Below are 23,559 nucleotides of genomic sequence, written 5' to 3' on the forward strand. Positions count from 1 at the left end.
GACGTCAGGCGCCCTTGCGGAAGTGGACGACACTCTCATTGGCTGCGGAACGTCTGTCTGCGGGAGCGGGCCTTTTGGAGGAGACCGGAAGTGGAGGAACTGAGAGGTAGGGTCCGGAAGCGTGAGCTGCGTATTTTAGTAATAGTAAATTAATGATAGTAATAGTCCTTTGTTTGGCCTTGTTTTGTTTTTCTTTCTTTCCTTTTTTTTAGTTCCCTATTATTTCCCTTTAGAACTCCTCAGTGCATGATTTTTCCCGGCTCGGATCTCCCTCAGTGTGTAAGCTCCTGGACCTTCCGTTTTTGCACTCTCGGGGGACGCCTGGGTTCCCTAAAGTTACGTGCAGGGTGTGCACCTGCTACACCCCTTTTCAGTTTCTCCCTTTGCACCTGAGGGATTCTCTAGAATGCAGAGCGCCTTTGAAGTGCCCTGTAATGGTTGTGGAAGTAGGAAGACACTTGAATCCGGAGGGTTTTGTTGAGTAGGCTGTTGGACACTTTTCTGACGCTGGCCTTCTCTCTCTCTCTCTCTCTCTCTCTCTCTCTCTCTCTCTCTCTCTCTCTGTGTTTCTCTCTCTCTCTCTCTCTCTCTCCCCCTGTGTGTGTGTGTGTGTGTCTGTCTCTCCTCTCTCTCTCTCTCTCTCTCTCTCTCTCTCTCTCTCTCTCTCTCTCTCTCTCTCTCTCTCTCTCTCTCTCTCTCTCCCCCTCTCCCCCCCCATCCCTCGCTCTTTGTAAACTGTTTATGGGTTTCACCTGGGGCCTGAAGCGTACTAGGCCCTTTAGGGTAAGGGATGAACTTTCTGTAGTAACAAATGGAAAGAAACTGCCCTTTCTTGAGTTGAATAGTTGCATAGGTGTTCCAGAGAAGTGGTCCATCAGCGAGAGGAATTACATGCCAACTTTCTCTTTTAATCAGTAGTATTATTTAGCTTCTTTCAGTTTTGATAATCCCATTAGCTGAGGGTTTATTTTCCACCCGATTTTGTCTTTGCATAATATAAATGGAGAAACAGGTGTTTTGACGTGTTCAGTTCGCATAGTTCTTGGGAACTCAATATAAGGTTTTTGAATTAAAGTGGTATTGCTTTTTTACCACTAGTCAGCCTCCCTCATCCCCCACCCCCTTTCACTTTGTATCTAGTGTTGATAACGTTAAGAGTTTCCTTTCGTATGATTTCCTTTTTTTTTTTTTTAATTCACTGATGGTCACACATACATTAAAAGGTAGTGGTTTTACTTAACTGCTTGTTTTCTCTAACCCTAAGCTAGCCTCCGTAGTTTAAGATTAAGGCTCTTTGTGTTCTAGTGTTTGTCTTTGTCCTTCTCCCCTCCCCCCTGTTTTTTATATTCTTTCCCCGTGGCTCTTAGATTAAGACCCATTTTTGACCTTCATGTTATTTCTTTTACTTTAAGAACTGCTTCTCTTAACCTCTCTCCGCTTCTAACCCCATTTATTCCTCTTCTGAACAAATATCCTCTAAGGATTTTATGTTCCAAATCCCAATTCTTCTTTTTCTATTCTTTCTTGAGATCATTCCAGCATGGTTTTGCTCCCACCCTTCCCCAAAATCCTCTTCTTAGTGTCACCAGTGGTCTCCAGGTGTTGATTATTCCGTCTTTTTCCTGTTTGAGCTATCAGCAACCTTTGGTGCAGTTAATCACTTCCTTCTTCATGATGTATTTTCTTCATTTCCAGGACATCACACTCTCTTGGTTTTCCTTCTACCTCATTGGTTCCTTCTGTCTTCCTTCTGTTCTTCCTGATCTCTTATTATTGAGTGTTCCAGGGCTCAATCTTTGCTTCTCTTCTTTTCCTCTTTCTTTACTTCCTTTTGATTATATCATCAAGTCTTAATGACTTTAAATAACCATCTGTATACTGAAGCCTCCCGAGTTCATATTCTTAATTCCCTGTCTTTCTGAACGCCAGACGTTAATATTAGAGGAAACTGGGTGAGATGTATATGGGAACTCTGTGTTATCTTTGCAGCTTTCCTGTAAATTCGGTATTACTCCAAAATAAAAAGTTTATTGGAAGGGAATGTAACATTACTTCTTTGCTTAAAAACATTGTATGACTTCTCATTTGATTCACGATAAAAGCTGACATCCTGACATTGGCCTACAAAACTCTACATGATCTGGTTTCCTATTACCTCCTTGACTTCAGCCTTTGTGTGCTCTCCCCTCACTCTGTCCCAGCCACACTGGCTTCCTTGTTTCTTAAATACACTAAGCCCACTTCTGCCTTAGGGCCTTTGCACTGGCTGCTTCATCTGCTTGGAATGCTTTTTTCCAGATATCCACACAGCTGATCTTTATGTATGTGCTCATATATCACCTTTTCAATAAAGCCTACCTCAACCTCCTATTTAAAATTACAGCTTTGCAACTATCCCCCATTCCCCCCCTGGCCTCTGTACTCCCAGTTTTCTCTATCCTGTCTTATCTTCCTTCTCCTTTTACTCTAGCACTTATCACCTTACTATGTATTTTACATATTTATTATGTGGCTTTTCATTTTTGGTCTCCTATTAAAATACAAATTTTAAAAGGAAAGAATTGTTATCTGCTTTGTTTCCTTATGCCACGTTCTAAAGCACTGTCTGATGCACAGAAGTGCACATGCTTTGGTTGAATGAATGAACTTGACTGGGTATCTGAATTTTAGTCACCCTTGATTGGCAGTCATTGTGAAACATTGAATTGTTTATCGTGTCCAGGTATTATGCTGTTTCTTGCCTCCAAGCTTTTCATCATGCAGGGTCTTCTGCATGGAATGCCTTTTCTTATCTCTTTCCTTTTCACTTTTTAAGATTCATATCAGGTGTAGCTCAGGGAAGCCTTCCCTGAAATGTCAGGCTGGCTTAAGTGAACTCTTGAGAGGAGGTATCACCCTGCCTCTGCACTTTACAAGCTTGTAAAGTAATTATTTTTGGGTTTTATCTCACTCGAGAGGTGGGAATGTGTCTTAACTCATTCCGGGGATATCAAAGCCCTGTACATAGGAAGCAGTCAGTGAATGTTTTTAATGCATTAATAGCATGACCAAAGTCACTCAGCTATGAAGCAGTAGAGTTTTGATCTGAAAAAACTGATGGTCTATTTGCTATACCTTGTTTTCTAGGAAAAGGTGGCTGTCCTTAAATTAATAGAAGGATAGTTTTTATACAGGTAGGAGGTAGTTAATGCATTTTATAGTCCAGGGCAATTTGTTCCTTGTCATTTGTGAAGCTGCTAGCGCTGATGAGAACATGAGTTGTGCTTTTTTTCCTAAGACATTGGCTGAAATAGATGAACAGAGGGTTATTATAGTCAGCAGTTTTTAATGTTGATGAGACGGGGCTCTTTTTGGAAGAACACCCTTGAGACTTTTGTTGCCTCAAAGGGGAAATCCATGCTGGAATTCCAAACTGCTCATGAGCCATCCATGTTTTTGCTAGATGCCAGTACTGCCAATGGTTTTAAGTTAAACTTTTGGTTGTATGCCATTGGGAAATCCCAGTCTATTTTCAAGATATTGTGAAGATTTTTCTCACAATGACATGGAAATTTGTTGTTAAGGTTGAGTTAAAGATAATTAGTTTGTTAACATAATTTCTGATACTTGGCACAAAATTAGGTGAAGTAATTTTGTATTTAAAACAGTTTAATTGTAGATAATGAACCAGACCTTGAACTACCTTTCATGGTGAACATTCTGAATTTAAACTGTCCCCTGAATATTATCATCATTGTTGTAGTCCGTAAACCAATCTTTTTGTAATGTTGTATAGCCTTTAGGACTAACAGAAAAGGAAATAATCTGGCTCTATAAATTTTGAAAAGGCCTCAGCAGTTTTTGGCCGCAGCAGTGGGGTTGAAATGATGATTAGGTTTGGGATTAAGTAATCAAAAACGACTATTCCTAAATTTGTGCCTTGTTTCTTTGAACTTTACTAACCCTGTAAAAGTGTCCAAAATGTTGAAATAAGCCAGAAAGTCAATCTGGTCTTTGTGTGAGAGGATGCTGTTGAATAAAGAAAGACCTTGCTCAATTGGAACAGAAGTGGCTGCTAAGAAATAAGATGCAGCCATTGTTGAGGAGACTCATCAAAGTGTTGGCAGTATAAATATTGACATGCTGAGATACGTCAATATTTACCGTGGAATTTGGAAGTTGCCAAGTTCCTGTTTAAGAAATGTGACACTAGCATTGAACACAGTATATCAATAAATAAGGAACATGTCCAATGAACAGCTGCTCAGAGAAAGTAGGATAACATCTGTCTAAACTTTGGAGCACTTAAAGTTGAATTTAAAAAATATTTTTGACAGTTCTTTGTTAATTTGTAGGTAGATGCTTGTATAACATAGTATACTAATACAGTTCCATTTGTGGGCTTAACTTACGTGTTTTTAAAAAATGACAGCATGGTTGCAATTTATAATTTTGTAAATTACTTGTGCAATGATAACTCATCTATAAATTGAATAAAAAACTCTTGCCTTAATCCTGTGTTTAGGAACCAACCTCATTTTACATATTATTCTTACAAAAATTGGCTCACCTCAAGACTCAGAAATTACTTTTGGGAACCAAAAGTTTATGCTCTGAGAATTTAGCAATAGAGAAAACAAAGTAAGTTTCTGAAGTTTAAATGTGATAAGATTTGTTCTGATTATTTGACAGCTATATATCGGAAGAAAATGAGTGGATTAAAGAGCAAGTAAAGTTGGTATGTTTGGTTGAATATCACAGATTACCACTTTTAATTCCCATATGAATATCACTGTAATAGAGCATTTGATGCAAAGTAAAGACACATTTGAAGCTTTTTTATCAAGTCATTGGAACCATACAGTCTTACATCTGTTTTGCAGACGTATAGAAGGTTAAACTGAGCATTGTTTGAATGATATTCCTAAAACAGTCCTAGAAGAGCATGAACCATGAGTATCAGGACTAGTTCTCTCATTGCTTTTCTAGTAACAGAGACTGATGGCTTTTATATAGTAATCTAGTTGTTTAACCACATCACACTCTTAAGTTTATATTGTGAAGAATGAATGCAAAGTATAGTTGAGGTCATATGTTTGGCCAGGAGCTACATTTATTGCTATAAATATTTTATAAACAAATTTTCAAATATGAAAAATAAATTGTATTAGAGGTTCATAAAAGGCTTTTAATGTATTTAGTATATTAAGGATGGAAGGGAAAGAAACAATTTTAAAATTTAAATTGATTGGAGCCCTCTTTTAGAGCACATTTGCCAATATTTTGAGGTAAGCTGTTGAGTTTTAAGGAGAAACATTAAATTTATTAATTAATGATTTTAAAACTTGAAAAACATTTTTTTTGCATGTAACCAAGACTTGAACCTTTGTTTTGAATAGACATTTTTTTTCTAGAATCATTAGGGCCTTCTGGAAAATATTCACCAGTTGTCTTCTTGAACCACCTGTTACCAGTTATTTATCACGTAGTGATAACAAAGTTGCCCAGTGCTTTCAAATGTCACGTATTTTAGAACTGATGAGAGTGTAAACATATTAAGCTGAAAATGTGAAACTTGCTGTTTGGTGTTAAATATTATGAGTTTAATATAGTGTTTCCCAAAGTTTGGTCCTCATGCCAATGACGGAATACACACATTGCTGACTGACAACTGTTTTGCAGGTACTAGGAGATAATTGAGGTTTAGAGAATTAAATAATTTCCTGAAGTCCACACAACCAAGAAATGACAGTGAGGATTCATACTGAAGTCTGACTGATTCCAAAGCCTGAAACCAAGTAGCTTAAACAGGAAGGAACTTCTTGGCCTCATACCTAAAATATATTTGATTAGATCTAGATTCTGGTGTTGCTGGAACCAGATCTGAGCTGCTGCCCACACCTCAGTTTCACTTTCTGCTCTGTTGGTTTTGTTGTCAGCAGCTTCAGGCTCAGGATTTGTTATGGCATCAAATCCAGTAGAGAAGAATCTATATCCTTAAGTCGTGGAATTAGGCTTCACTGGTCTTATTTGTCCTAACTTGAATCATGTGCTCATCTCTGAGTCAGTCATCACAGCATTACATCCCAGTATTTCAGGTGTCAAGCTTATCAGATAAAGACTATTTACCAAAGTCAACACTGAACTTAATATTTCTTAAATAGGCTCCTAAGTTTTGAAGTATTGAATTATATATTTAAGAATAAATTTCTAATAGGTGACTTTGTCTCTTTTTACAAAGGTACTCTAACAATATAATCAGCCTGATGGTCAAATAATACTTAATGAACTATTTTCTTTTTATTCATTTTATTGTAGAAAATTTCAAACATATATAAAGGTAGGACATAATGGATTCCTGTGTACCCATCACCTAGCACAGTTATCAGCTCGTGAATCTTTTGCTTTTATCTTGGAACATCCTCCCACTACAGTCCAAAATATGTTCAGGGATGTGGTTGAAAATGACTTAGAGTCAAAAATCACAGCATGGGAAATAAATAGTAATTATTCATCCAATATGGAATGTGCTGTTTATAACTTGCTGTCATTCAAACCATGTGAAATTGCCATTTTTTTGTAGGTTAAACATTGTTAAATACCGGCAGTTTCGCATAGTTCCTAAATTTTTTTGAGTGGCTGAATTAGGTGCTGTCACCAGTTAAGGATATGTTATAGGGTTCTTTTTTTCAGCATTAACTCTCATTTGTACCCCAGTCTTATCATTCATCCCCTGTTTGCCATTTGAAATAGGCAGATAAATGGGTACAGTTGTAAGTAAATGGTGGGTTTGTGAGTAAGGGAAAAAGTACAGTGCAAGTCCTGTTTCTTTTCCATACAAATGCTTTTAGTTACATTTCAGTTCTGAGCAGCACATTTTTGAAGTAGAAAAGACTGCATATACACTTAACTGATGGTATTTCATAGGAACACCCTCGGTCTTCTGAAATTAAAATACGAGAGAGGTGTCAAAATTTCATGGCTTAAGAAATCAAAATTACTACATTCTTAATGAAGAAAGACGGTTGTTTAGCTAATGCTATATTTCAGGTATTATCTTATCTCTTCAGTTCTGTTAAGTGTCATTCTCACAGGAAACTCTGCAGTTAGGACTGAAGTGTTCTTGTGAAAGTTTAGAAAGTTTCCAAAATGATAAGTATGCTCTCATCCTTTCTGCCAAGTTTATTTGTAATTAAGAGTGTCCATTTGATGAATAGAAAGGAAGTCCTGGAACTCTGGGTCCAATTTTTAGGGCATTTTGGATCTAGGTGTTAGATTTTATGTGGGAAATTTAGTCAAGCTATTTTACTGTTTTAAAATACTTAGTTCATTGGGTAAAGAAAAAAGAAAGAGGAAGTGAACTTGAATCACTGAAACTAATGATTACTAATGGTATTTGTAAAAGATAAGTAGAGGAAATGAGTAGTAATATGATATTTGGAATGGCTGCAGGTGGCATTCCACAGCCATAAGGGGTAACTGAGAATGGACTATGACCATGGCAAAGATGCCTTACTTTTTAGACTAATTTTATAGTTCTAATGCTTTATTCCTGAAGCATCAGACTGTTAACCTGACATCTAACTTAAACGTGAGCTGTATTTTACAAGTTTTTGAACAAAATTACGTCCACAGTCTTAACTGTATTTTACTCTTACTTTAGGTGACCATCCATCCTAGTTGGCCTGAGGTTGGGAGGTTTCTAGCACCTGGGACTTGGAAAGTTGAAACCAAGAAAATCTCAGGGAAACCTGGACAGCTGGTCACCTTACTTAAATTTCTAAATTAATAGAATAGAGGTAATATTGACATGATTAGAAAAGTATTTAATAATACTATAAATTCTTTACCCTTAAAGTTTAGATAATTGGAACTTGAAAATATTCTTTCAAGAAAGCATTTCTTCTATAGAAAGTTAGCTTGATATTTTTGTTTAATTGCTTTGGAAATTTAAAGGTAAACTGATTTTGATTTTGTGGTCATTTAGGAAAAAAAAAGACTTAATTTACCCTTTAGTCAGATAGATAACTCCAACCAGCAAGTTGACATGCTATTAATGAAAATTATAGGAAAGAAATAAATGCTAGGAATCAATTATTAATTTAAAAAAAAGTCTTCGGTGTGGGAATTCTGGTAAGATAAACATTAATAACCAATGCTTTTTAAAAATACTTAACAAACAGGAAAATCATCATTTTCTTTGCATTTAGTTTTGTGTGATGTTTTTCTTATTAAAAGTAAAGTAAATAGCCCAGTGGTTGTTGCATAAGACTTTCTTTCCTTTTTATTTAGCAGTACGTATGGTTCTACCCTTGAATTTTTATAATATGATAGAACTTTAAAAAAAATTATCACCATACTTTCAATTTAGAATTTACATTTTTTTCTTTTCTTCCCCTTTTTTTAAAAAATAAGGTTAAACAAAATAATATGATCAGGAATCTAATTACAGACTTAACAGTGTGCTGTGTGCTAATCTTTATTCTGAATTCACTTTAGGTATCAGCCTACTTTTCTGAACAAGGGGGCACTTAAGTTAATTGCTTCATTAGAAACATGCATTTAGTCCTTTCTGATCTGTAAGTACAACTCCTTGGCATAGTTGCAGAAGTTTGAACACCTGCAGCCAAGCAGCTTGAAAAGACCCCGTAACTTAGTTATAAAGGAAAATAAAAGAAGCTCAAGTTCAAAATGGTGTTATCAATGATATAGTGTTGTCACTAACTTGAGCTGACCTAAGAGAGTTGGCTTCTGCACTGCTCCTTATCAGCATCCAAAAGGGCATACAAAATTCTTTGTAAACTAATTTAAAAAGCGTCTTGTTTATTCAGAGGCAACTGTGAATGGTATTTGTTCAGAGTGTAGATCACATCAACTGCATACCAGCCAACAACTTATTTCTCTTCTAAGAAGGAAGCCAAGTATCAAAGGCACAAAGTACTAAAGATAAGCTTCTCAATTCTCAACTGTTCTGAGCTCTCAATAAAGCTACTGATGTACAAATTGGGGTGGGACTCAACTGTTTACATCTGCAGGCTTGTCTTATTAGCTCCTGGGCTCTGGCTGGGAGAGGTGCTGATACTAGTGCGACCTTTAGTGCCCTTAGAAAATAAAACACGCTTTCTTATGGCCCTAATCGATCAGTCCCTCTAAAGAGGATTCCACCCCTTTCTTCAAGTATTCTTGGGGCAGAAAAATTATGGCTGACTATTCCCATTTACAGGGCTGCTGAAAGCAAAGAGATTATTGGTTTGCTCTTAGGATTCTTGAAAGACCTGGCAAGTCATCCTTTTTCCTATTTTTGTGGTTGGTTCTTAGATATTTTCTACTTGATATTTAATGAGGGGGTGACTTCAGTAAGTAGAAGAATGAATTTCATTCAAAAGTCATTCAAATAATATATTATCAGGAAATTAAAACTCAGTTGATACAGAGAAAACATCTGAGGCTACTGAGGCACAAAGTATTTATAGGAGTACCTGAGTGGTCACATTTGGGCTATAAATATTAAGTGCTTAAACATGACTCACAGCATCCAAAGTTTGAAATCTGAGTTTAGTAAAATAATGGAATCTTTAAAATAATACAATTTAATTTTAGCTTTAAAATAATACAATTTAATTTTAGACCAACCTAGAGTTGGTCAGAAAACTGGAAAATATTTGAAACACAAATAATTCAAAGATGTTATTAAAACTAATCTGATCCCTAAATGTCTTTTTAACATTACTGAGATTAAAGCCCCTTATGTCATTGTGAAAGTAGAATGAAGCATCTGGAATACTGAATTTTAAACTACTTTGTATAATTAGCAGTTTGTCACTCGTTTCAAATATGGTGAAAAATAGCAGTGAAACCAATTGCTGTTTTAGAGCAATTCTAAGTGCTGAGATTTCCTTTCGCAAAATTACATTAATTGCTAACAATAGCCATGCTTCTTGAGGCACATTTAAGAAGAAATAACCTGTGCAAGTGTATCTGTGTGTTTGTATATAAATTCTAGAGAGGCAAAAAGTGGCCTTCATAAGTAGTTTCTATTACCCTTCCCACTCCAAAGTTGTGGTTTTGGGGCCTATTAGAATTATGTAAGTCTCTATGTGTCTTTTTCAATGATTGGCATAGAAAAATAGTAATACACATTTTCCAGCAATTTTCAAATTTAAGGATTATAGAGCATGTGGGTAATTAACTGCATGTTAGGTGTTTTGACTAATTCATTTAAAAGAAAATATTCACAAATGGATAACGCATTTCAGAATAAGCATACTGAGGCAAGAAAGACCTCAATGTAGGAAAATTTTTGGCTAAATGAAATATTTAAAAATAATTATATTTTTTCAATGGTTATGATGTGGTCAAACCTACAAATTTACATATTTTTAACACATAAACATGCTTAATTGATGTGGCTACAAGTATGGTTATTTTAAAACTTGGTCTTTTACTGGGAAGATAATAAACAGTCTTCTGAATACACTTTAGGTAGAAGTTAGAATTATTGTTAATTTACCAATTTGGAAGTATCTTACACTATTAATTTTAGATATTTTCTTTTATTCTGGAAATCGCCCTGCTTCCTTGTGCTTTTTACTGTAAGATAGAATAGCTCTAGCATTCTATAATTAAGCATCCCTCCCACTCCCAGAAGATAGAGATCTGTAGTAAGTTAGTTTTGTTTTGTGAGGAGCTGACAAAGTGAGTTGTTTTTATTTTCATATTCAATTGTGTGAAGAGCTGACAAAGTGAGTTTTTCATATTCAGTTTTTATTTTCATATTCAATTGTTAATTGAGAAAAATAATGTGCTTTATGAAAATGTAATAGTTTTAAATTGAGAAAGCAAATTAAAACTGATTTAAAAATTTGCTTTTAAAACTTAGTAATCAGTTGTCAGTGAAGTGCCAATTAATAATTTGCTTTTGGATTTTTATAGCATATTATATATGCTGGTCATAAAAATTGAAGGAATTTTATACTCTTCTCCCGAATAAAAGATTGAAGAATTTTCTTTAGCTTTTTCAGGATTATCTAGGAAGAGATTCATGCTTTGTGATTAAAGAATAATTCTCTCTAGTTTTTCATCTTTGGAAGTTTGTGCTTTGTTCCTGGTTTTGACTTTTTGTTATGTTTTTTTCTTTGCATGTTTGTAATTTTTAGGGTATTTTGTTATGCATGTTAGCTTCTACAGCTTAAGCATCTCTTAATGAAGTGCACGTGGTCAGGGGATATTCCAGTATTAGAAAAAATATAGTTATTTGCTTTGAACCAAATATGTGTCGTACCACAGTTTGATAAGTTTGAGGTCAATCTGGGCAAGATTCTAGAGTAAATTACCAGAAGAATGGCTTTTGAATTCATAGAAAAAGAACCTCTAATCATTAGAAATGAAAGTGGGATCAGTAAGAAAAGCCTTTACTCTTCATATTTTTGGATATAGTAATTTTTTTCAACATTCAACTTGGGCAACTCATTTGCCATTTACGGGCCTCTGTTTTTCTTATCTGTAAAAATTATAAATCAGTTGAATAGAACTATGATTTACTGAGATTTGTGGTTGGCTAACTGTTACATGGTTTTTTTGTTTTACTTATTTCCTTGGTGCTTTGTGTAGCTGAGAGACCAATATACAAAATATAACTATACGATAGTCACGGTTTCTTACAAAAATATTAATTTTATTTTTTTATAACAGGTGACCAGAAATGGAGAGAAAAGTAAGCAGAATCTGTCTTGCTTCTGAACCTGATGTAGTTCATTTTCTACAAGTGGCTTGGGAGAAAACATTAGGATCTGGTTTTGTTATTACACTTACTGATGGTCAGTCAGCATGGACCGGGACAGGTAATATTCAAAGCAAATTTTTTAAAAGTAAAATTTCGGTAATATGCTGTTCTTCAGTCCCCAGTGACACTTCAGATTGAGGTGTTTCTTTAGTAGATTCTGGGTAAAATTAACATTGCTGTACTTGTTATTGCTGTCTAATTTACACGTAGATTTATAATATTTAATGCCAGTTTCTATAATTAATAGAAGGATAGAGAAATAAGCATGTGCCCTAGAAAATTCTGGTCACTAGTTGAGTCTTGAAACTTGGGGTTGGTCAGGGTTTTTAAATGATCTCTTTTTACAAAACATAAATAGTACTTTATACACGTATTTTTTTTTTTTTTTTCAGGACCCCAGGGAAATATTGGGAGGCATAGGGAGGTGGGTTGGCTGGGCCAAGGGATTTGTTAGCTTGGTGGAGTGGGGTGGTGATGATTTTCTTTTTATTTTAGACACTTACATTGTTTGATTTATTTTCTAGTGAACATGTATTACGTTTGTAACAAAAACAAAATAGTGTTAGAGATTTTGTAAACCAAGGTTCAAACCCACATGTGGGATATTGGCTATTATTTCATGAAATAAACTTTAAATTTTTTGTGTCTTTGGCAGTGATCTTTTAAAAAGTCTAATGGCCCTGAAATTATTTATGGAACATGGCAGTTATAAAGTGAAAATATATAGAATTATGTTTTGCTCATATAGTGAAGTTTTCATAATCTTCTAAAGTATATTTTGAAAGATTTAAAAAACTCTTTCTATAGTTATGCAACAGTCCTTTCTAGAGTTATGTTGTAAATTTTAGGTAAAATAATTTTGTCATGTTAATTTACATACCATTTATATATTAATTTTGAAATATTTCCCTAAAACTTGTTATTGTAATTATTATATCTTTTAAAATTACATGGTGAAGTTTTGTTTCTTTCTTGGATGTTACAAATTCTGTTACACAGTATGGTCAAACTGAGTTTATAATTGCAGGTTTTAAAAAAAACTCTTCTTTTATGACAGAGGGTAAGGAATGCTGATATAAGTATTAATAAAATAAAGAAATTTCAAGGATAATGTTTGCAGTATGTATTATGGGATCTATTTAAGCTGTAAACTTCTATGTTAAGAGAAACCAGTTGGTGCTTGGTTGTTGCCATGTAGGAGTGGAAGAAAAATTTTCAGTTTAGCTCTCTGTATGCTAGGGTACCCAAGTGGCGGTAGCTCTGTTTTGGGAAGGGGGTGCACAGGGCTGAAGATAATGGCAGGAGGTTAATGCCAGTTGTCTGGAAAGAAGAGCAGTTCCAACCATACAGCCCAGGAGGCAGGTCCTAGGTGAAGTGGTTGCTTGTATGTAAGGAATACTGTATTTATAACTTAGATGTTCCCAGCTGACAAGTGGCTTATTGTGTATAATTAGTTCTGATTAGACAGATGACCTTGAGATGCTTTAAGAGCCTTAATTATCAAAAGAAAATACTAAATTCTAATTTAGTTAGTAAACCTCGTTCACGAAAGCAAAGAACAATATTATGTTGTTCGAATTTTTTTTTTTTTATCGTTAAGGATTGGGAATAAAAGAATACACTGATGAACTCTTAAATCTTGATTTAACCAGAAATTTAAGCTGAGTTTACATTTATGGAACAATTTGTATATGTCATAAAAAATGTGCTGGCAGTTGTTCTTAATATTATCAATATTGTTTCACTAGATTCATTAGGAGCAAGGAATGCATCTGATTTTTCTGTCATTCATTCTTTATAAGTATCTAGACCAGTGCCTGGGACCTACATGTTCACTAGATATTCTTTGGAAGGATGCCTCAAATGTATAAAACTTCCTAGGAAAAAAGAAAGTGAACCATTTATTTTAGAATTAGCATTTTTTAGAGAAAACTCCAGTTTCATATTTATTTATTATTGGCATTGATCAGAAATATAGTATGCTTTGCCATTTGTTTTTTAGCTAATGAATAGTGAGAGAAAAATGTGTTAGAAAACTTCCATATCCTTTGTGTTGTTAACATTTTGGCTTGCTTACTAACCAGGCTTTCAAACAGAAAATTTTATAGTGCACCATATATGGTTGTTTTATTTTCAAAGACACTAAAGTTTTGAATCTCATAAATGTTTTATATATCTGTCATTATTCATTTCTATTTTCTTGTATACATTTCAGGGACAAAATATCAAACCAAATAATATAATTGTTTCCATGGTTAGTTGAGGTTTATTACATGAATATGATTTGGTTTGGCACTTTATAGAGAAAATAACATGATTAAGAACATTGAAACAATTACATAATTGAAACATGAAAATGGATTTCCTTCCTATACCTCATCCTGTTTTTTTTTGTACAGCTTTTTGATTGCTGCAACCTTCAATTTGGATAATTTTTTTCTCTTTTCATTTGAGTGAAATTAAAAGGATGTGGGGTTCCTTTTAATCTCCCACACACTAAATTCACTGATTTCTTTTCCATTAGTAATGTTTTATCTAATGAATGTTTTGAGGTCTAATTATCATGTGGTCTATCATCACTTCAACATAGAGGGTTGTATCGCAAAGTTAAGTCACAAAGTAGGTTAATGATTGATGATTATTATGTGACCTTTATAACTCTTATCAGTCAGCAGTAAGAAACTTAAATCACCCATCTCTGGAGTAGTTCATTGAGAAGTAAACTTTATTAATACATTTATTATCAAGTAATTATATTCATTTATATTTGTTCTAAACATTGATATTTGGTGACCTATATGGAGATTATGTGACAGAGTTCAGGGGAAGAAGGATTTTTAATAAATGCAGTAAAGTAGGTCCATGATGTGATACCAACAAGCTCTCTAATGTGATGATAAGGCTGTCTTCAAAGCACCAACACAAACTTAGGCTATGCACAGTCTTTGGTTCATTATACATAAGGAGCCAAAAGAAAAAAAATCTTCATTTCCTTACTTACATCTTTATCTACCCACAAATATTGTTAAAATGATGCTTTCTTGGATCCTATGTGTCTGAGAACAATTCCTTGGTTTTTGGTCATGTTGGCCTGCTCACTTTTTATGCTATTATTATGTGGTTCAGCTGTATCCTTGCTGAATTTTATTATTTCCATGGCTTTTATTTCTGGTCACCAAAGTTTTTGGAGCAGTGAATGCTTACAGCTGTGCTTCTTCCAGATGTTCTTAGCACAAAATTCAAAACTGGTGACCACGTTTTTCCAGGCCTGAAGTTCTAAATAGGCAGTCAAAATTTCACATTTACTATTAATGGAAATATTCAAGTAAATTTTATTCTTAATTTTTTCTCACAGTTTTTAAAGGGGAGTATAAATAGAAAATTTTCTTTCATATGTGTTTTTCTCTCAAAAATGAAATATTCCATAATAATAGAACAGCGTTCACAGATGGTGTAACATAAGAGAATATCTAAAATGTCAGCACTTGAATTAGGGTACACGAGGCTGGAATTTCTGTTTGTTAAACTTTTGTATACTTGGTGCCTAGAATAGTACCTGGCACATAGTAGGTGCTGAGTAAGCATTGTTTTAAATAAGTGAATCAAACCATTAAATGCTATGAAATATTTTCAGATACATATCTTTTCAGTTTAATGAAATTTAGAATGCTTTTCACTGGATGTTTTATCAGTAGGCATACTTTATTTCTTGTGTGTGTGTTTTTTTTTAAGATTTTATTTATTTATTAGAGAGAGATAGGGAGAGAGAGCATGAGCAGCGGGGAGAGGGAGAAGCAGGCTCCCCCCTGAGCAGGGAGCCTGACTCAGGGCCGGTTCCCAGGACCCCAGGATCATGACCTGAGCCAAAGGCAGACGCTTAACCGACTGTGCCAACCCAGGCGTCCTCTTTTGTATTTTCTGTAGTTGCATTAAAGGTGGTTTCTACAGATTTATTTCCTATTTCTCTATGAAATATTTTCTCTTCTTTGGTATTTATAACTCTTCAGAATTACCCAACACAAAATATGAAATTGTTCCTTAACTAGGAAGCATTAGACTTCTTATTTTTGTTTTTCTTTTTTTTTTTTTTTTTCAGAAGAGCTAGTAAGGTAACTGAAAGGTCAATAGATTTGATAAATAGATTTGATAGTGGTGATCATCTTAAATATGCATCTGCTTCAGAGAGATACAAAATATATGAAAGAATTTTAGAAGCTGTAAAATCACATAAAAAATATAAAAGTTTTTATTCTTACCTCTTTTTGTCATCTGTGTTGAGATTCATATTTCGCTATCAGAAATGACCAAAAATAGATAATGAAAAACATATGGATATGTTTCAAAATTCTCTTCCTCTTTGCCTGTCATGGGGCTTCCAGACATACTTGATAGGACACAGACCAAAGGTATGAAAATCTGTGTTATATTTTAGGGATTCTTTAGTCAAGCTTTTATTGATTTCTGCAGTATGTCCTACTAGTGTGTTTTTTTAATTCCGTGAAAGGAAATAGTTTTTCCAGTGTCCCATATCTGCCTCACTACAAAACCAAATAACCAAGAAGACCATAAGTATGAATCCGTTTGACCACTTAATCTACTCCATGGCCATAGACCATTATTTGATCTGAGCATCAGTTTTATCATTTGAAACATCTTTCAGTATTATAAGGAATAAAATAGATAAATGTAACATTTAAATATAAAAGTATAGAACCACATGAGTCTTTCATCATTGTGCTAGCGGGAATTGACAGGAAACCACCCAACCACATGCACACATTCCAAACAAATGTTAGATTAAATCTTATAATTTTAAAAGCAAACAGATACATTGCAGCTTTTGGATGTAAGAAAGGGAACCCTCCAGGTGCCACCTATGAAGAAGTATCTGAAAACCAAAGTGGTTAATAGGAACTAAAGTTTAACTTTAGGTTCATGGAATATCTGAATTAGATATATGTCTTAATGACTGTGGTTGTAGTACCTAAGAGGGGTGGAATGTTGAGACGGCAGGCCTCTTAAGGACCTGGAACTGAGCTCTCAATGTAAAGAAAGGAAACTGAAAGCTATCTTGTTAATGAAATCATCATAAAAAAGCAAAACAAAACAAAAACAAAAGACTACTCTCTGGTTTGAAGATGCAGCGTAGAATCAAACTAGTCACTAAGAGCTATGAGTGGATAAAAGTCCAAACAAAAATCAGAACCCTGAGTCTCTGTTATGTAGAGATGAGGGATGGGGGATTTAAGATTGAACTCTTTGCTTCAAGAGTAAAAACCAAGTTAAGAAATTAACCTTCAAAACTGGTGCAGAGCTGTTGAAACCTGTAGAGACTCCAAGAAAGGTAAACTAGCAATCTTGATTCAAGGCCAGCGCTATTGCCCAGAGCAGATGATACTCTGGCTAGGGGAGAGCCTTGTTCAAACATTGCAAAGCATGCAAGGGAAAAAAACAGAATGAGAATGTGTCAGCAGTAGAAATGGAATTAATACTCTAGGGACCATGCATAAAGACTGTCCTGAAAGAGATCTTAAATATGTTTAAAGCCTTCAAATATTTAAAGGAAGGGTGTGGCAAGAACAGGATATTATGAAAAAGAAAGAGAATATCAGTCTAGAATTGAGAATATAATTGTTGAAGTAAAAATCTCTGTAGATGAGTAAAGCATCAGCTTTCAGTATACCTAGATGGGAGAACTGGAAGCCGGATCTGTGATATAATGTGTGTCAAACAGGTGACACTCAATAAATATTAATTCCTTTCTCTTTCGTTCCTCATCACCTACCTTCATCCACCTTCTTTATTTTTTGGCATATAATGAGATGAGAAGAATGAACTCCATTTTTACTTTAATTCAACTCAGCCCATGTGAGTGAGAAATAATCTATTGACTATTTAATCTCTTCAATAATTGAGGCAAGGAAGAAAGATGTTATAAAATGCTGAGCTTATTAATCATTATTAAGAAATAATTTATTGGCTTTGACCTAGGAGCAGGTATATAAGATAGTAGTTTTTCTAGTAATTTACAATGCATGTATTTCATCTGAGGACAGAGGGAAAAAAAATGCAAGGAGTCTAATGTTTTCACATGAGATTTGAGACTAATGTGTTTCTCAAAAATTTCTAGTTCAAAGGTATAATTTGACTTAAAAATGTGTGGTATTGGGATTGGTTTTATCTTTTGTTTGAAGTATCTGTTATATAAGTGATAAATTAGTAGCAATAGGTAAATAAATATGTATTCGTGTTTAGAAATTTATTTTTCATGTCAAAACTTTTTATTTATGTTTCCCATAGTTTCTGAGTCAGAGATTTCCCAAGAAGCTGATGACATGGCATTGGAAAAAGAGAAATATGTTGATGAACTGAGAAAAGCATTGGTATTAGGAGGAGGACCAGCTGATGCATACAAATTTGATTTTTCTAGAGAGTCTTGTCATTTCTCCTTTGAGAAAAACCTGAAAGATGTTTCAGTAAGTAAAACTTTCCATTAATATTATAAGTGGTAAAATGTCAGAGCACTTATTGAGGAATTATCTAAGTAACTAGCTTATTATTCCCAGAATACCTGGGAAATAGAAGTGTGAAATGTACTTGGTTTTCAAGTTGGAAGAATGCTTCATTCAACATTGTTACTCAAGTGCTTCATACTTATGAACTGTGAAAAATAATTATTAGAAAATGTATTGAGTTTTAATGCTTTAAAAATAAGTATTATAGAGACAATTACATGAATAAGCAGTTCTACCAAGTGGGGTCAGAAATTTTAGACCGTTGAGACAGGATTTATTATAATAAGTTTTGGGAAATACTGATTTTAAGAAAGAAGATAATTTATTTACCATTGACTATTTAATAATTATAACTTATTCTCTACTAGTGTATCGAAATTACAAAATGAGATAACTAAGTGTAGTAAGACATATCATTAGGCATTAAAGTATTTTATTTATATGTCAAACTTAGAAATACTAAAATAGAAATAACATTCAACCCAGGCTTTTGAAGGCTTGCATGCTTTATAGACAAGGATATCTGCTACTTGTCCTGTTTAGTTCCTGTACCAGTTCAGATCAAGGTGGGCGGCTTATGTATCAAAAATGTTTATCAAAATGTACTGCTTGTATATTTTGCCCAAGTTTATGGGATAATTAGAGGTTGAATTATTCACTTTTGCCAGTGGTTTATATTCTGATATGAGGTCTTTAGTAGAAGAAAGGGAGGGAAATCTTTAGCACCCTAAGGTTAGAGACAGTATTGACAATTTGTGCTGGAACTAAATTGAGTTTAAAAAAATTCCTTGAAAATGACTCTTTAATTCAGAATGATTAAAGGGATTTCACCAATTACAGAAACATGTAAAGTAACAGATGGAATCATTATTTTGAAATGTATGTTAACCTATAGAGAATAATACAGAGAGACTGGCTTCAGTAATTATTTCTGTTTAGAAGATACATACTTTTTCTACTTACCTGCCAATTTATGTAACTTTCAATATGCTGAGGTCCTTAAAATGATAGTTTAGAATGGGTTAAGAAAGATTTGAACTGGCTGCTGAAATTTGGTTATTTATCACAAAGCATTCTTTCCTATGGCTGAAGCACAATCAGATGATGTTACGTACTCTTAAGACTGCTGAGTGTTTCTTCTAATGTTTTGAAGCAGATCATTGTCAGATTGGGAGTTCTGCCATTTCCCATTCAACGAGCATTTGTATGTAATGACTAACATTAGGTGGTTTGCTGCATCGGGGTTGGATGGAGTACTTACCATGCTTGGCAGTACATCTGATTTTGTTGCTTTTGTGAGGAACGAACTTCCAAGTATTCATAACCTACGTCTTTTACAGTTGGCTTGGCATGAATCAGCATTAAAAACTGTGACAATTATCCTGAAAGATACTTGCTTACCACCCTGAACATAATCAACTTTATTGAGTCAGAACCACCAACCACCAACCACGAACCACGAACCACTCCCTACCTATTAACAGGTTTTCTCAAGAAGTGGAAATAGAATAAGAGATTCCCAGTAATACAGAAGTGCATTGGTTCCTTAAAGGATATGTCTTAAAGCACTACACTGCAGTTTAGATAGCTGCCTCCTTATTTATTGTCTATTAAGTTTGCTTATGAGAGAAAGAAATGCTATTCTCAGGACAGTTGGACAAGTTTATTTGTGACTTGACTTACTTGAGGGATATTTTTGGATATTTGAATGAAATAAAAGTTCTGCTTTGCGGTGCTGTAGTCTGCCTTATGGATGCAGATGAAAATCACAAGTTCATTTAGCCAAACTGCCATGGGGATCTTCCAGTGCTTCAGGATGTGCTTCTGCAAATTGAATTTCAGAGTGACAATATCTTGTAAATTCGTCTGCTGGCAAAAATATGCAGACAATTAGAAACATGGCAGAATACTTTTTAAGGCTTATAGTGCTTTGGGTGACCTAAAAATTTAAAAGGAATTTGTAATCCTTTCCTTGATGACACAGACATCTGATTGTTGCAAAAATGACCTCTTATACTTAGAAAAAAAGAAAAGAATGAATGGAGATTCAATTCACAAAGTTGTAGTGAATTCTGTTGTTTGTTGACATAAGGTTACTCTCCCATGGCAAAGAATATTCTATGAGTCCTAAGTACATTTACTACCAGATTCATACTCTCAGAATCATGGTTTTAGGCATTTGTTGCCATCAGTTCAAGAAGTTTTATGTTTTTAATTCTGCGTTGGAGATCACTGCATAATTTGAACACTTTGAGTACTCAAGTCATATAAGACTTGGAATTTATATAAAATGTTCTTTTTAAAAAAATTTTTTTTTAGAGGCATCTGGCTGGCTGAGCATGTGAGTCTTGATTTCGGGTTGTGAGTTCAAGCCCCATGTTGGGCGTAGAGCTTACTTAAAAAAAAAAAAAAACACCTTTTTAAAAGGAAGTAACTGCTCATTTTTGTACTTAAAAAGACCTGAAGTTTTGGGAATATCATCTTGTGTTTTATTAGAGTGAAAGAATTGTCAATCCAAAGCAATGAAATATTTAAAATGTATAATGTATATGTGGCACATTTTTTGGAGGGAGCATGTGCATAATTTTCATGAGGTTGTTTTTGAGCTCATAACACCCAAAATTTCATTTATGCTCTAATTAGTTTTTCTTTATAGATAACATAGGTTTTTTTAATTTTATCTTAATTCCCATTGGAATAAGTGTTGAATGACCAGCAAGACATTAACTCTTTTTCTCCATATGGGACAAACCTCTGGGACCCTTCCTGCCCCATCACCAGTGTTCTTCAGTTGGCAGTAGATTATTCTAGATGAAAACACACTCTGGTGCAAGCATTTAGAACTCATTATGTCTTTACTGTAAGTAGTAGCCCCATTCAAGAGATTATTCATATACTTTGTGTCATGGCTTTTTCTCTGCCGTTCACAATTCATACTGATTTTGCAGTATATTCTTTGTCATGCAAACAATACATCTTAATAATGTTTTCCTTTTTTGCTTTTATAAGTTGATCTGTTTCTTCAGAAAAAATTATTTATGAGTTACAAAAAAAAGAACGCCTAATAATTTTTGGTAAGAATAACCTTGGGCTCATAATTTGCTTGCTCATACCTCTGTTTTCTCATCGCTCAAGTTTTAAAGTGATTTCTTGGGTTCATTCCAGGTCATCTAACATACTAGTCTTATATTTCTAAAAATAGCCCTAATGAAGGAAAGCCATGAATTTTGAAGAACAAATAAACATGATACACACACACACGAGAAGTGGCTACAGGTTTCTATTAGAATTAAAGTCTATTTTCATTTCCTTTTCCTGAGAAACTGGGATACAGTTTAGGCTGAATATTTGACAACTTAAGTACTGTGGAGGCTTATTTTTCTCTGATTTAAAAATCCAAATAAGCAGTCCTGGGTTAATATAATGGCTTTATGATGTTGGATGTCCAGGCTTCTCTAATAATGTTGCTTTGCCATTTTTAAAAGGCAGTTTTTAATCTCATGGTCCAAGAAGGCTGCTAGCTTCAGTAGGCAACAGGACTGAGTTAAGCAGAGAATAAAGAGCCTGTCCGTTTTCTTTAAGGCCATCACCTAAAGTTGCATACATTGCTTTTGCTTACATCCCATTGTCTAGAACTAAGTCACAAAGCTTCACCTAGCTGCAAGGGAATCTTTAGCTGTGTCCTATGCCCAGAAATTTCCATTACTGTGTAAAGAGGGGAAGGAGGGATACTGTAGGACAACTAGCAATCTCTGCATGTTAACGTTTAAGAGAGATTGAAACGTCATTTCGAAGGGTTTACTTTTATTGTTATGGAGGTATTTCTGTAGTATTTTCCATACAAATAATTGTTTCGGTTGTATTTTAGTTACAAAAATGTTGCAAATATAGTGAGGAACAGGCTAGTTTGTATCTTGCTATATTTTGTAACTTATTAAGTAAAAAAAGTGTATTCCAAGTTCAACTTCCCTACAGTAATTGAATTTTCATTCTCAGATGTATAAAAATGAGGTAAAATAAGTTAGCCAAAAGCAGCCAAAGTTGTTTGTAAAAACACTACTCCAGAATCCTTTATTATTACCATGTGTCCCTGTGTAATTTGACTTTGAATTCAAATGGGTATTTCCAGATGAAATATCAGAATTTGAGCATTTATTATGATACTCTGCAAAAGACTTTGTCAAAAATAGTAATGCCTTTCAGGTTTGTGGGAGTATGGTTTGCAAATGTGTTGTTTGAATGCCTAAAAAAAAATAGTATTCTTTATGTCTGTGATAGAAATATTTGTATACATCTGCCATTTTTATATTAAACACTTTATAATTTCCTGACCTCTTTGGAATGTGGGAACTAAATCAGTAATGTAAGTGGTACACAAATCCTACTCAAAGTATATGCTCTCTAGTTAAGCCATTTTAAGAAAATTATTAATTTTTAGCTATAGTATTTAATCTTTGAGAACTTTTGCTTTTTCTTCATATTGCTCAGCTTTGATTTAAAATGTTTTCTTTTAAAAGAACATCTCAAAGTGATTATATTTTAGTTTTTTAGTTAACCCAGGATGGTGTGGAAAAGAAACAGCTTAAAGACAGAAGTAGAAAATAACATGTAAAAACCATGCTCTAGAAGGACTTTTGAGTGTTAATAATATTAGTTTTTGCTTCTTACCTTTCAGTTAATCTCCTTTGACATGTACTTTCACTTCACCCTGTGGACTTGGCATTGTCACTATTTACACGTGAGGAAACAGATGCTGAAGGCCTAAGCAAGTTCTTAAGGAAAGCAGAGGTATTAAATTAGGATAGAATCTAGGCCTCTGTCTTAAAAATCGAAAACAAAATTTTTTTTTTAATTTGTTGAGGTGTAATGTGTAATGTACATATGATAAAATGTACCCTGTGTTAAATACACAGTTTTCATCACTCCAGACAGTTCCTTCATGCCTTTTTTCAGTCAGTCCCCGACTACCCCCTTTGCCCCCCAACCCTGCCCACCCTTTCGGCCCCAGGCAACCACTGAACTGTTCTCTGTCCCTATAGATTAGCTTTGCCTGTTTTAGAATTCCATATAAATGGACTATACAGTGTGTACTCTCGCATGTAACTTCACATAATATAACATTTTTGAGCTTCATCATAATGTGTTGTGTATCAGCAGTTCATTTCTTTTGATTGCTGAGTAGTGTTCCATTGTGCAGATATACCACATTCACTTCTTGATGGATATGTGGGTAGTTGCCAGTTGTGGGCTCCTATGAGTAAAGCAGCTATTATTTATCTCTGT

The 23,559-nt window shown here is 34.3% G+C and overlaps 1 protein-coding gene across 6 annotated transcripts in view; it reads left to right on the top strand.

Moving 5' to 3' along the window:
• The first annotated feature begins 24 nt into the window (after window positions 1-24).
• The window catches only part of XRCC4 (X-ray repair cross complementing 4), a 285,081-nt gene continuing 261,546 nt past the window's right edge, over window positions 25-23,559 (top strand). For 5 of the 6 annotated variants that reach the window (XM_027606568.2, XM_027606569.1, XM_027606570.1 and 2 more), the window contains exons 1-3: window positions 25-106; window positions 11,671-11,819; window positions 18,062-18,237. In XM_027606568.2, coding sequence (XP_027462369.1) covers window positions 11,681-11,819; window positions 18,062-18,237 — 315 coding nt within the window. In that variant the 5' untranslated portion in view covers window positions 25-106; window positions 11,671-11,680. The remainder of the gene's footprint in view (window positions 107-11,670; window positions 11,820-18,061; window positions 18,238-23,559) is intronic. The other variant, XM_027606572.1, reaches the window with a different exon arrangement.

This window comes from Zalophus californianus, chromosome 5 (assembly GCF_009762305.2).
Source record: "Zalophus californianus isolate mZalCal1 chromosome 5, mZalCal1.pri.v2, whole genome shotgun sequence".
Classification (NCBI taxonomy): Eukaryota; Metazoa; Chordata; class Mammalia; order Carnivora; family Otariidae; genus Zalophus; species Zalophus californianus.